Source organism: Cryptomeria japonica, chromosome 3, assembly GCF_030272615.1.
Source record: "Cryptomeria japonica chromosome 3, Sugi_1.0, whole genome shotgun sequence".
Lineage (NCBI taxonomy): Eukaryota > Viridiplantae > Streptophyta > Pinopsida > Cupressales > Cupressaceae > Cryptomeria > Cryptomeria japonica.
The window spans coordinates 912,444,800-912,458,952 of NC_081407.1; the positions used below are offsets into that span (position 1 = coordinate 912,444,800).

General features: G+C 35.3%; 1 protein-coding gene across 6 annotated transcripts in view; it reads right to left on the reverse strand.

Moving 5' to 3' along the window:
* Positions 1-2,689, reverse strand: part of LOC131072022 (aspartic proteinase A1) — a 71,258-nt gene extending 68,569 nt beyond the window's left edge. For 2 of the 6 annotated variants that reach the window (XM_059217008.1, XM_059217009.1), the window contains exons 1-6: positions 2,514-2,689; positions 1,911-2,273; positions 1,232-1,292; positions 1,034-1,128; positions 817-929; positions 115-283 (exon numbers count right to left, since the gene is read on the reverse strand). In XM_059217008.1, coding sequence (XP_059072991.1) covers positions 115-283; positions 817-929; positions 1,034-1,128; positions 1,232-1,292; positions 1,911-2,273; positions 2,514-2,594 — 882 coding nt within the window. In that variant the 5' untranslated portion in view covers positions 2,595-2,689. Of the gene's footprint in view, positions 1-114; positions 284-816; positions 930-1,033; positions 1,129-1,231; positions 1,293-1,910; positions 2,277-2,511 lie in introns of all 6 variants that reach the window. The other 4 variants (XM_059217007.1, XM_058008133.2, XM_058008272.2 and 1 more) reach the window with 4 other exon arrangements.
* Positions 2,690-14,153: the final 11,464 nt, after the last annotated feature.

The following is a 14,153-nucleotide window of genomic DNA, read 5'->3' on the forward strand; positions in this document are numbered from 1 at the left end:
AGAGAGTTCTGTAACCATCCTATCCACCTTTAGTAATGGTGCATAAAAAGAACATGCATATAAAAACGCCTCTTAAAACAGAGTATGGAAACTCAAGTTCATTCTATAATTTACCTGCCAGTAACCCTGTTTTGTAACAGGCACAAATGTATGTTTACCCTTGAAGCGTTTACTATTGATGCCTCCAAATACTATCTCTCCTCCTTCTTCTTCATCTGCATTCCTGTTCATCCAAAAAGAGAAGACTGGTTCTTGGACAAGGCTTTGGTTTACCATGTTGTACCTGTTGAAAAGAGGAGAAGAATATTTGAACTAAATGTGAGAAACAGAGAAGAATATTTGAGCTAAATTATGTGTAGAAGTACACTTCTTTAATAAATAAGAGGTTATTGTCTGAATGAAAGCAAAAGAACAAGGCTGTAAAAATATTGCCTTATCAAAGTGCAGATTAAATTGATCTGATGGTAGTTTGTTCTTTACAGAAAGTCACTTAATGCAAATTAAAATTTAACATCAACAAGGCGTCTAGGGATTGTTCCATGAGTTTGTCTTCAGTTCAAAAACTTGCTGTATCTCCACTATATCCCATAAGAGGCCCTCCATAGGGAAATTATTAATGTTCTCAATTCACTTATTGAATTGCAAAAAATTTGCCACAATTTCTTTACCAAGAAAGATCAGCTGAGGCACCCCTTAAAAGCCCTCATGTCAAAGACAGTTGGAAATAAATTTTGTGCTGCTTTTAACAGGATAAGCCTAGGAGATTTAATCCAATCAAGAAGTTGACATCATAGAATGAAGGCTATCAACACTAACCAGACTGGAACAACATCATCAACAGCAATTTCCTTGAAACCAAGCCCTAGGATGCCATCAAACTTAGACAACAAAAATGTTAACCCTGGTTCATGTGTAGTCTCAGCAAAGACCTGCACCATGAAAGAACCCACTTCTACATAAATTCCAAATTAAATTGAACAGAAAAAATATTCGATATCCAACTGGGAAGCCTTAACGTCCAAAACTTACTAACCTGATGTTTCACAACAAGTTTCCCAACTGTGACATCATCTTTACTTAAGAAACCGGATATTGATCCACTGCCATATTGGATCTCACAGGATTCTCCTTCACAACCAACAAATGATACATATTAATTGTTTAGCAGCTTCCTTAATATCCCCATGTAAGAAGACTAAACTAAGTGAGATTGAGGTTTGAAGTAGAGTACCATCTTCTTGGTATGTGCTTGACTTTGATGATTTGTACCTTGAATGAAAATAGCAAGCTAGCTGCACTATAAAATTATTGTTAATCACTGTTATAAAAATAACCACAAAATCTTCTTTAATTTATATAATCCTTCCAGATATTTCAAGACAAGATATTTCGGTTAACTTCTAAGAAAGCTAATTTCACTGTCCAAACAGCCATCAATCTATTTACTGTATAAAAATTCCCAGAATTTGGAATTTGAATGTAATGAAATTAACCATAATTACCGAAAGACTTGACACCAAAATGTCGTACAAAGAAATCTTAACTAAAGACTTTTAAACAAAAATTTGAGAAGAAACGATCTTGTTATAAAATAAATTAATTTAGAGCTCCTGCTTTATCATAAGGTAAAACTTATAATACAAAATCTAAACAATATATAAAGTTAATAGTAACTATTGTCTGGTGGGCTCCCACAAGGAGGATTTCATAACCAGAAACTTTGCCTTCACCATTCACCTTATTACAATTTGCTAACGAGGACTTTAAAAGTAATCTCCATCTTAACAAGCCAGGGAACCCATAAATTTTTATTTTTCACAAATCAAGACCGACTGAAATGCTGCATAATCACACCGCAAAATCTGGAAACTCACCAAAACTAATCAATTAATTAAAATCATAATTCTCACCGAGAAGTGGCATTTAGACGAAGGCACCCAAAGATTGGAGCTTCCCGTGTCAAATATAACAGTAAACTTCTGAGGTGGGGTTCCGATGCCAATCTCGCCATAGTACTGTGCATCCAGGTAATTATTCAAAAACACATAATCTCCATTGTCTCGCCCTTCTCGAAGACTAAACTTCTGAATATTTGCATACTCAAAGTCATGTCTTTTTTCTGTAAGTCTGCCACCAGTTAGACTAAAGCGGTCTAGTGGCTTTTTCTTCAGCACCACACGTACAAAACCATCATCAGCACTACAGACGCTCGAGAAACAAAACAGGAGCAACAAAATATGTGTTCCTATAATTCTCCGACCCATCTTTCCACCCTTCTTGCACCAAACAGGGCCAAATTACTATCAGTATACAGTTTACATTCAATCAGTAAGTAAAACTCTGATAAAACTTAAGGGTCTTCTACATGGAAGACAAATCCACTCTTTGGGCTGATTTAGAAACATTCTGGACTTAAAATTTAAACAAAATGGACAACTTTTATGAATTAAGCAATTTTTTTGCTTAGATTAATAAAATTGGAAGAGAACAAGATGGAAAGCTTGATATTACACTCTGTACTTTGATCGTATTGAATTCCTTCTGTTAACTGATTGCAGTATGTCTGGACGATGTTCTACGCACGTTTGTTTCATTCGTAAGAACACACTTCTGACAAACGATTCTTATAACACGATCAACATGGGTAGACCTTCAGTCGGTCAGGTATATACTGCAAAAAAGCTAATACTAATCACTTTTTGTAGGATTTTAAGAAATGTAATGATAGAATTTAATGGGCTTTTTGTTATGCTGCCTTTGCGGGGCTTTTAATTTCTGTAATGTAGTGCTCGCTTTTTTTTATTGTATTTGGTATTATAACTAGCAATCACATCTCAGTGCAAGGGATACGTCAAAGTGGTGTGAAGGGATACGTCAAAGTGGTGTGAAGGTCAATTAGGGAAAATTTTGGTCTAGTTTTTCACACATTTGTATAATATATGAGGTCAATTGGTAGGTCATTTAGCAAATGATGTTGTTTGTGCAACAAAGATCTCAATGAAGAAGTGCTAGCTTCAAATCAATTATACATCCACTTACAGGGATCCAAATATGACTGAAACAAAACCTATGAATTGGGAGATAAGTAGGATCCATTACTAGTAGGCACGCATTATGTTTGCAATAGGGAGAGAGGGAAATAGAGGGAAAGATAAGGATAGAAAATAGAATAGACAAAGGAAGGAAGAGCAAGAGATAGAAGGGTAAAGAGATAGAGTTAAAGAGGAAGATAGAGATAGAAATGAATATGATGGTGGAGAAGGAGATGGAGAGTGATATGTGTTGGATATTAGAGTTGTTGGAATGTGTTGTTGTCATTGATGTCAACATATTCTGGTGTTCTTGTGCTTCGGTTTGCAAAGAGTTGGTTTGGTTGATATATTGCAGATATGTTGATGCGGATTTAAGGATTTGGATATTAGTATCTTCAATTGATTCAGCATGAGTTTCAGTGTTCCAGAAGGTGATTTGATCAAGTTATGAGGTCTGGTGTGATGACTGGTTTTTTTGTTGGTTTTGTATTGCAGAGTTGTGATTTTTGGTTTGTATTGCTCCGGAATTGATTCATTATGTTGAGTGGATTTTGGAGAGTGTTTGGGATGTTCATGTGTGTCCTCAGTCCGAGTGGTTCATGATTTGAAACTTCACAGGCGTATCTTTTAGTTTGTCAGTAAGTTATGTTGGTGTTCTTGAGCTTCAAGAGGGAGATGATGATGATTCTAGTAATTTGAGTTGTTGTGATGGAATTCATGTTGTTTGTTGATGTTTTTCGATCATATTCTATGCGTATTGGTGGTCTGCATTGATCGATGTGCGTGTTATTGGTTTTTTTTTGGTTTGGTGGTATTCTTCGTATTATACGACTTTCTGGTCGACCCGATGATTCTTCCATGTTGCGGATGATCTTTGCGAGATATTCAGTGGTGTTGTGTGTTGGAGGTTTTGATTTAGGTCCATGCTATGTCCTTGTCGACATTGTATTGGTTTGCATATTGATTTATGTATCGTGTGATGTAATTTTCTAATTAGGTCTTATGAGTTGAGCAAACCTTGAAATTAAGGTTGATGATTTGTATAAATAAGAGTAATAATCATGTAAGATGTGTGTCTGTGCTCTTAGAGGTTGTTGTATGTGCGAACAAGCATTTGATCTTTCGGAAAAGTGATGAAGTGAAGTAGAGAGTTGCAGAGAAGACATTGTGCTGTGATCAGACATTTGAAGATGCTATTCTTTCAATTTATGTAATCTGGAATGGTGTTCGATCTTTGTAAGGCAATGAGCCTTCATTTTTCCTCCGGGGGTTGTAACCCTCTCTTGTATTTGAGTAGTGAGCTCTAGGCAGCATGCATGAATGCATGTGCATTCCCCATTGTAATATTTACATATACTACTGCAAAGTATCATCATATTGTGGGTAGGTTCCAACCATGGTTTTTCCCTTAACAAGGTTTTCCACATCAAAATCTGTGTGTTATGTGTATTGTTGTTGTGGTGTTTATCTGTGTTCTTGTTGTTAATAATCAAATCTGCAAATGTGGTTAATTTGTTTAAGTTTGGTGAAAATGGATTCACCCCCCCCCCCCTCTCAGTTTTCCTTCATTGTTGTTGCCAACAATTGGTATCAAAGCTAGATCCTATGGAAGAAGTTTGACTGCTTAAGTAGATCTGAGATGGCAATTGTTGTTTTCAAGAAGGAGAGTCTGAGATTTGATGGAACTAATTACACCATATGGAAGAACTAGATGGAGTGTCACTTGAAATGTCTTGGAGAAGATTATTGGAAGATCACAAAGAATGTCTACAATGTTCCTCAGACAGTTACTGCAAATGAGATCAAGGATGCTAAACATAACATAAGAGCCAAAAAAGCATTGCTGAGTGCCCTGACTAATTCAGAGATGACTAATGTGATGGGAGTGCAGACTGCTCATGAGATTTGGGAGAAATTAGAAACCTTGTATGAAGGAGACAAACATGTGAAATTTGCTAAATTGTAGAGCTTGAAAGGAAAATATGAGTTCCCGAGAATGGGAAAAGGAGATAATAGTTCATCCTTTATGGCTAAAGTGAATGATCATGTACCGAACATTAGATGTGTCGATAGAACCATTGAAGAAGATGAGATTGTAGCTAAAGTGTTGATCCTTGCCTCTTGCTTACAAACACAAAGTTGTTGTTATTGATGAGATGCAGACTGTGACAACTGTGACAAGAGACATGATGGTTGGTAAGCTTGCTACTTTTGAATTAAGTGAACTTGGAGAATCACATGTCAAAACTGAGACTGCATTTAAAGCTACTATATCCGGGAAGAAAAAGTATGATCCGGGAGAGAGTTCAACTAGGGTTTCCAGATATGAAAGTGAAATGAGAGAGATGGATGAATAGGAAAGAGAATTGCAAGAACTTGAAACACTCATTGCCAAAAGATTGCCTAAGAGAGCCGGTAAGTATGAAGGGAAGTTACCTTTGAAATTTTTTTCATGCAATAAGATAGGACATTTTGCTTCTAGGTGTCCAAAAAGAGTGTCAAAGTATGATAAGCCTTACAAACCTAATCCCGAGTATAGATATCAAAAGAAGTGTTATTATGTTGCTGATGAAGGTGTGACAAATGACAAGTCTAAAAAGGGGAATTTGGATGATGAGTGGGTATTCATTGCCATAAAGGAAGATGATCTGGTTCCTGTTGATTCTATAAGCTGCATTATTGAAGAGAAAGTCTTGGCTGCTAAGATTGAAGAGAAAGATGAATTTGTGATTGGAAGTGGTTGTTCACATCACATCACAGGTGATAAAGGTAAATTTGTGAATATAGAGAAGTATGATGGTGGTATACTAAGATTTGGAGACAACAAATCTTGTGTAGTCTTTGGCAGAGGTATTATTTCTCTTGATGGTAAGCAACATACTGATGATGTTTTATATGTTGAGGGTTTGAAGCATAATCTAACAGATGGTTGATAAGGGATATGATTTACAATTCAAGAATGGGAAATGTAAAATCTTGAATAGCTTTGATATAGAAATTGCATCAGGAACTAAAACTAAAGGTAGTATCTTTCATTTGAATGCTGGTGAGAAAATTTGTTTGATTGCTCAAATTGATGAAAGTTGTTTGTGGCATAAGAGGACGTGTCATGTTAATTTTGATTGCATGGTTAAGATAAGTTCTATCCAAGCTATTAGAGATCTGCCTAAGATAGTGAAGCTTACTAGTTTGGTGTGTAAAGAATGTCAATTGGGAAAGCAAACAAGAATTTCATTCAAGAGAAAATAATATAAATCTAATGGGATATTAGATCTTTGTGCCTACTAATTTATGTGGTCCTTCTAGGTGAGAAGCTTCCAGGGTGACATATACTTTATGTTGTTGATTGATGACTATTCTAGAATGACATGGGTTACTTTTTTAAGGGAGAAATCTGAAGCACTGGAGAAATTCAAAATATTCAAAGCTAGGGTGGAGATTGAGATAGGATTGAAGTTGAAGTGTCTAAGATCTGACAAAGGAGGAGAATTCACTTCCAATGAGTTTAATTCCTTTTGTGAAGAGCATGGAATTAGGAGACAGTTATTTGCTCCGCAAACCCCTCAGCAGAATGGAGTTGTTGAAAGGAAGAACATATCTATTTTGGATGCTGCTAGGACTATGATGATTGAAGGAAATGTTCTGCATATCTATTGGAGAGAAGTTGTTAGCATTGTTGTGTACACAGTCAACCAGATGCATATAAAAGGTTATTCCGGTAAGACCCCTTATGAGTTATGGTTTGGTCATGTTTCTACAATTAGATATTTTAGAATCTTTGGAAGCAAATGTTATATCAAAAGAAATGAGGATATAGGAAAATTTGATGCAAAACATGATGAAGGAATCTTTTTGGAATATTCTACTAAGAGCAAGGCCTATTGGTGTTACAACAAAAGATTGAGAAAAATAGTGGAAAGTGAAAATGTGAAGGTTGATGAGTGCCATAAGAAACAAATCAGAGCTTGCAGATATAAATCTGATGATCGGGATGTTAGTTCAAAGAAAGTGTAGACTCAGAGCATAAAACAGAGTGATCTGGAAGTTTTAGTAAATCTAGATGTTGTTGGCAGTGAAGAAGTTCAAAATATTGAAAACTAGAACAATCAGAAAGACCCCCAAGTATGTAAGATTAAATCATTTAGAGAATCAGATTATTGGTGATAAAAATAAAGGTGTGATGACTAGGAGAAGAATTTTTGTTGAAGAGACATGTCTAATTTCCAAGATTGAGCCTAAAGATGTTGTTGAAGCTTGTAAAGATGAAAACTGGGTAAAAGCTATTGAAGAAGAGTTAAATCAAATTGAGAAGAACAATACATGGGAACTTGTTCCAAAACCTAAAGACACACTAATACATTTGGCCTAAAATTATGACAGAGGTTTCCGACGGAGAAGGTATATTGTGAACAAATTTGATTTTTTTTAAAAAAATTGTCCGCATTCATCGGAATTCCAATGATAATTCACTATATGTTTTCGACAGAGAAGGAATTGGCAATGACATTTGTGCTCTTTAGCAAAAAGTGTCCGTGTTTGTCGAAATTCCGACGATAGTAGGCATTACTTAAAAAAAAATAAAGACCAAGACATTTCAAATCATTTTCGCGGCCTCTTCCCATTCTCATGTTGCTGCCCCAGTGGCGTACTCCCGCCCAAAGTAGGCATGAACCATGAACCGTTTTGACTGATTAATGCCAACTCCAAGCATTCTCGGCTCATGGAATTTGCGTAAATGGGAGCAATGTCGGCTCATGTAGGAATAGGGCAGGTGTAAAGCTCTGTCAACATCCTCCCACCTAGATTGGCTCTTCGTAGTTCCACCTCTGTCAAACCCCAACAATAGAGGAGAGGTTGTGTCATAATGCCACTGGTTTTTTCTGGGGAATAGAGCTCATATCTATAGAATTCGTTCCGCTCGAGTCTCGCTAGAAATAAATGGTGATCCCGAGCAAAGCAAATCTCTTCTTCCCCCGCCCAAGAATTGGATATGGAGTTTTTTGTAGATTGAAGGCCCGATGGAAAAGGGATAATGTGCGAAAATGGGAGCAATGTCGACTCATGGAATAGGGCATGCTCCCGAGTATGAATGATATATCGTATGAATCGACATCCTTTTTGGGAAATTTTATTTTTTTCAAAAAATAGTTCATATGTTTTGTTTTATGCTCCCACATTTTGCAGACATATCTACTAGGGCATTCACAACTACAAAATCTAAAAATCTCCCTTAATGTTTCAATTGATGCCCATACCCTATTCCAAGGTTCCAATCTCGAATGTGTACGAAGAGGGTGTTGGCAATGGTTGTGGATTTTGGTTGTACACCTACCATGTGCATTTGCCTTAAGGTTTCAAAAATATTTTCAACAAATCTACTTTTTGCATATTGCCATTCCATGAGACATCATTTTTGTGAGGAATTTTAGCAGTTTGAATTCCTTGTTCATGTCTTCACAGTATTGAAAGTTTCTAAAGCATTTTAAAAGGTCTATTTTGTGCAATCCCAGCGATCATTGTGTTTGACTAAAGACCAATAGGCTTAATTCCCCTTCTTTGATTCATTCATCAGTCACCCATCTATTTTGCACTTGCAGATAGTGATGTTTCTGATTCTCCATTGGCGTGGGCGCAGGTGTAAAGCTTTGTCAACATCCCCCAGCTTGTGCGAAAATGGGAGCTTTGAAATGGCATGACGACTGTTTGACAGACTACCTCATAGAAATTGGAAGTTTTTGAACAAGGTATGAACATTTATCATAGGATAAATAATAGAGGAATTTTGTTACTCATCCAAAATAAAGCCATGTTAGAGTTGTGATCTTCAATACTTTCTCTTAGACAAGAGATAAAATTAAAAAAACACATGATTACTACAATAAATTTATTTTCTTATTAAAACTATAAATAATTACATTAGATATATATTCCACATTAAGAAAAGAAATGATGAAAATCATTTGTGTCTTAAATAATGAGATCAACAACTAAAAATGGGAAAATAATATCCTAATTACGACTCCCTAATTAGTATAAGATACTATTTCCAATATTATACTAAGGATAAATATTCAAAAAGTACAATAATGACACTAATACATATATCACTTTCATGCCTTCCTTAATTTGATATAAGGTCCCTCTATCCAAATATGAAGTCTCAAGGGATTTGTATGTGTCAATTATTCAAGCTTCTTCTAAATCTATTCCAACCTCTTCTTCCAACACATGTCTTGATGATGGTTGAGGATCTTTAAACTTTGAAAATATGAATGAACACACTCCTCTAGACATGATTTAAATACCACATTTAATTATACACATGGATGCAATAGACATGATTTAGGATGTGTGCAATGAAGTGTGGAGGTTCATGAGAAATATACATTACATTTTTCTAAAGAAGATTTAGGTTTCTATCATCCTCCTTTGTTGACATCCCCTCCCCCATTGTTTAATATATGTATGACTTTTCCAACAACTTTTAATCACAACAAGAGATAATTTTGTATGAGTTTCTTAAAGCCAACTTTATTACTCTCCCCTTGAAAAATTGAAGAAAAAACCATAAACAAAATTAGGACAATCCTTTTTTCAAGCATCATCAACTATTCCACTAATGAATGTCATGATTTGGAGATTAAAATTCAACAACTTATTGTAGTTCTAGTAACATTTAAATAATAGGTGACAATGAGTTATACACTCATCATATCCCTTCTAAATGACATTTATAACCTATTATGTTTTTATCTTGCTATATGACATTGGTAGCTTAATTACCTATTAGGGGCTCATTGTCATTCATGGTACTACAATTTCATGTGAAATCATACTTGGGAGGTAACATAATAGCCTAGTTCTTCTTGTCTCTACATTGTGGAGCAAGAATAATAGTTGTCAATTGTTCCTCTTTTTTAAGGATCCACTTTACCTTTGTTGATTTTTATCTTTTATAACTTGATATCCTTTCTTGCATAGAATTGTCCTGAATCCAAATTCTCTCCTTGCTTGGACGTGTGAGTTCCTTTATTAGGACCTCTTTCATTGTTTTGTAGGCAAATGAACAAAGACATCGACCTCTCCTCTCTACTTATACACAAAATAGCTAATTGAAACCACTTCATATACACAAAATGTCTCCTTGCACTGATCGAGCCTAAAAAATGTGACACCCTTGTTCAACAAGGGTTGATACTCTACAACACAATGCCTATCATTCATGAGCTCAAGGTGGTTGCTTTCATGCTCAATTAAAATATGATCAAAACTTTTTGTAGTTTCACCACCATCATAATATCATTTTGCTATTGTTAACATCATACATCCTCATGCTATGCTGGCAATTCATCGGGCTCTTCAATTTATTCACTCTTTATATGTTACTGACTACCTTTAACTTATGAACCTTCAAATAAATCATCATAATGACCCCTTCACTATCTTGTGTTGAATGAAAATCCTTCAACTGGACTACATTGTATAAGAATTTGGTGTGGATCTTTCATTCTTTCCTTGATTTGCCATTTTTTATTGTTCCACCCTACAATTTTGTATTTGAGGTATGTAAAATAGTTGCTCTATAGAGTTTTTTTTATCTCTCTACATTCTTTTGGTTGCCTTCATTTAAATTATGTAATGTTTCCATAATATCTCTTTTACAACTATCTCTTCCTTTCTTATAGCAATGAGGCATGTACAAGGATCTTTCTTCCTAGCTTGGAATGCATGTATGTTTATTAAGGGTATCTTCTTGGTGTTGAAGGTGCTTATCCTTGATCACTATCTACCTTAAGATATCAACTTAGAGGTATGTTGACATCTTAATGGGAGGCATATGAGTTCTCCTTTTTTCTCTTGTTAATTCATTTGTGTTATATCCTCAAACTAGAAGTGTTGTGGTACATAGCGCCCCCTAGGGCATGGTTATTATTTTTTTTAGATTCGTTGCTTGGAATAGCATCGAGTAATGCTAGTGTGACCATTATTGTTTTTTACACCTTGGCAAGTGTTGGTTATTATTGTTGTTTGTGTTTTGTGTCACTACAACAACCATTTTGTAGTAGAGTTTTTGGATTGCCTTGCGAACAAATGGTTTTGTTTGTTTATCTTCTCTATCATGGATCATCTAGCATAACACAACTTACTAGCCAATGAAATCCATGATGTAACATGAATCACCCAGCATTACACAACTTGTTAGCTAGTAGTATTCACGTTTCTTCTCTTTTCTCTTATCATATAACTAATAGTAAGCATCTCCTTAGTAGACCTAGAAGTCATATCTCTTCTCTCGTGATAGAGTGTTCAAGTAGAATTGTTGGGACTAGGAGGTGCGGATTGACCAGATCCTCCACCTGTCGGATGTAGACAAAATGAATTCTTTTTGGATTAGGATGGTACACAGAATCTACTATCAAAAGGTTGTCAAAAATTCTTGGGACTAGGAGGTGTGAAATGGCCTACTCTTATGCTTTCCATGCCATCAAAATTTGAGTTTGATTTTCATCATTTACTTTGCCAAATTATTCACATGTAACTCCTTAATCAATTTCCTACACACAAAATGACGAAAAATAGGTTTGTTGATGGGGGCTTTCCTAGGTCAAACCTCAGGTTGTGAATTAACCTTGAAGTATAATGTTTTCCTTTTGAGGGAAACGATATATCTAATCTAAAAATTATTAAAATTGAACATGATACCTTAATGAATCTTTCTTGAATCCTCACACAAGGTTTTAGGATGTCATGCAGACTGTTGATCATGAATGTTGTGCTTTAACTTGAATTCTCCTTCAATGCTTGATGAATGCTTGATTGCTTGTTCACTTGGAATTGAATTGATTTTATAATTAAGAGATCACTTGAATTGTAGGTAGACCCCTTCAAATGATAGGGTAGGCTTCCTTTTATACCTAATCATACATAAAGTGTTTGAATTTTTTCTCACACATGAGGCAAGAAATGAGGGGTCATATTTTGGGTCCCAATCACGAGTACTAGGGCACCTAAGGCGTCTTAGTCTTGTCAATTTAGGATGTGACATGCTAAAGTGGGCATCAATGTCTCAAGATCAGATGGACCTTAAGTGATTGTCTCCCTTGCATATGATTTGTTTGGGTGATAAACTTCACCATTCTACTCACAAGAATTTTATTAAGTCTCAAATGTAGGGATCATAACTTATTAATGATGCAGTGAAAGTCCTTCATGAAGGACTTCTAGAATTATTTTTGGATGAGTCTTTGTCAAGTGCAGAGAAAAAACAATTGATGCGTAATGGCTTTAAGGAAAATTCTTTCAAATTGGAAGCCAAAGTTTTGAAGGATGTAGAGAAGATGGTGGAAGAGAAAAGACTAGAATTTTTGGTGATTAGATGTGCAACAACACATATCCAACTACAAGAAAACATTTTTTTTTTTTAGAAAAGTGTAAAGGATGTAGTGGCGGCATACATGTTTTAAAGGCAATGGCTTCAATATACTAAGGATATTAAGGGTCACATAGATATAATAGCATAAAAAATTGTACAACTATCCAATACTATAGACATGAAGAATGATGCAGAAGGAAATGAAAGGCTTCAAATAGAAAACTTGTACATGCAACTAAATCCATTGACTAATTAGAAGAACAAAATTAAGAAACAGTTCGATCATTTGAGAGATGTTGTAGACTTGCAACTCACCAGCTACTTAGTTTTTGCGGGTAAGAATTTTTTTTGTTTTGGTTATGGTTGTGGTGTTTGTAGGGAGACATTTACAAATTTATATCTATTTTCACTATTTAATGGTTTATGGGTTTGTAATGGTAATTTAATGTTCTTTCATATTTTTGTATAGGTTCTTTATAATAGCCTATTATAGTGATTTGTTCTATTATGGATAATGTTGTGGGTCAGACGGATTTGCCATCGGTGCATGAAAGCATTGCATGAGTTCTACTTTTAAAAATTACATGAAACATTTTTAATTTATTTGATTCAATGTTATTTGAAAAAAAAGTTTGTCAATGATGTTTCCTTTCTCCAAGAATTGGATCTAGGATCTTTCTGTCAGATAATATGTAACATCCAATGACTAAATATTTTCTTTACAAATGCTTATTTTATTTAATTATCATCTAAGCGTGAATTAAAATTTATATTTGTGCGGAAGAAGAAGATACAAGCTGAAGACTCATGTGCAAGTAAATTTCATAAAAGAAAGCAAGCGGGCATTATCTTGAATGACATGGAAACAAGCTCATTAGCTGCCTAGAAGAGAGCAATTGGAGAAAAGAAGAGGAAAGTGTTAAAGGGTGATAAATACATAGAGAGTATGCAGTACAAACAAACAATGTCTGGAGTGTGTGATGTGAGGTCTCTAATTCATGTCCAAAGGGACTAACTGGTTTTGGAATTCCTGGGAAACCTATTAGGCCACACCTGGAGGAAATCAATGTGTTCATGCAAGGGCCACCTTTTTTCTATTATGAGAATGATGCTTTTGCACCGAAGGATATTTGGAAGACAATATCTGAAAATTTCTATAGTGTGGAACCAGAGTTGGTGGATTCAAAGTACTTTTCGGCTTCTAGAAGACCAAGAGGTTATGTACACAATCTCACAATAGAAGGGTGATTTCAAGCATTACCTCTCCCCCCCATGACTATTCAGGAAGCACTTTCTCAGACAAAGGACTATTGGCCTTCATGGGATCAAAGAAAAAAATTGAACTGCTAGACTGTAGACGATGTAGTGGTGTCCTTCGTGAAGAACTCTGCACTATAATTCAAAATTCACAAGGGAAACTACAAGATAGTGAATAGAAATACATTCTTGAAAAGTGCGAAGAATGGAACTTGGTTTGGGTGGTACTAGGTTAGGTGGCTCCTCTAGAGGTTGATGAGATAGAAATAATATTAGGATTTGAAAAAGATCACACTCGTGGAACTTCATGTGCGACTAATCGATTGCGTTGCTTGGGTAATGCATTCCAAATAGATATAGTTGCATACCATTTATCTATCTTGATTAAAGCCTTTTATCCCGATGGCAGTAAATTAAAGTACTTTATCTTCTATCTGGTATTGGTGGAGCAAAGGTTGCATTGCATCGACCTAGGATACATATTTCCACAG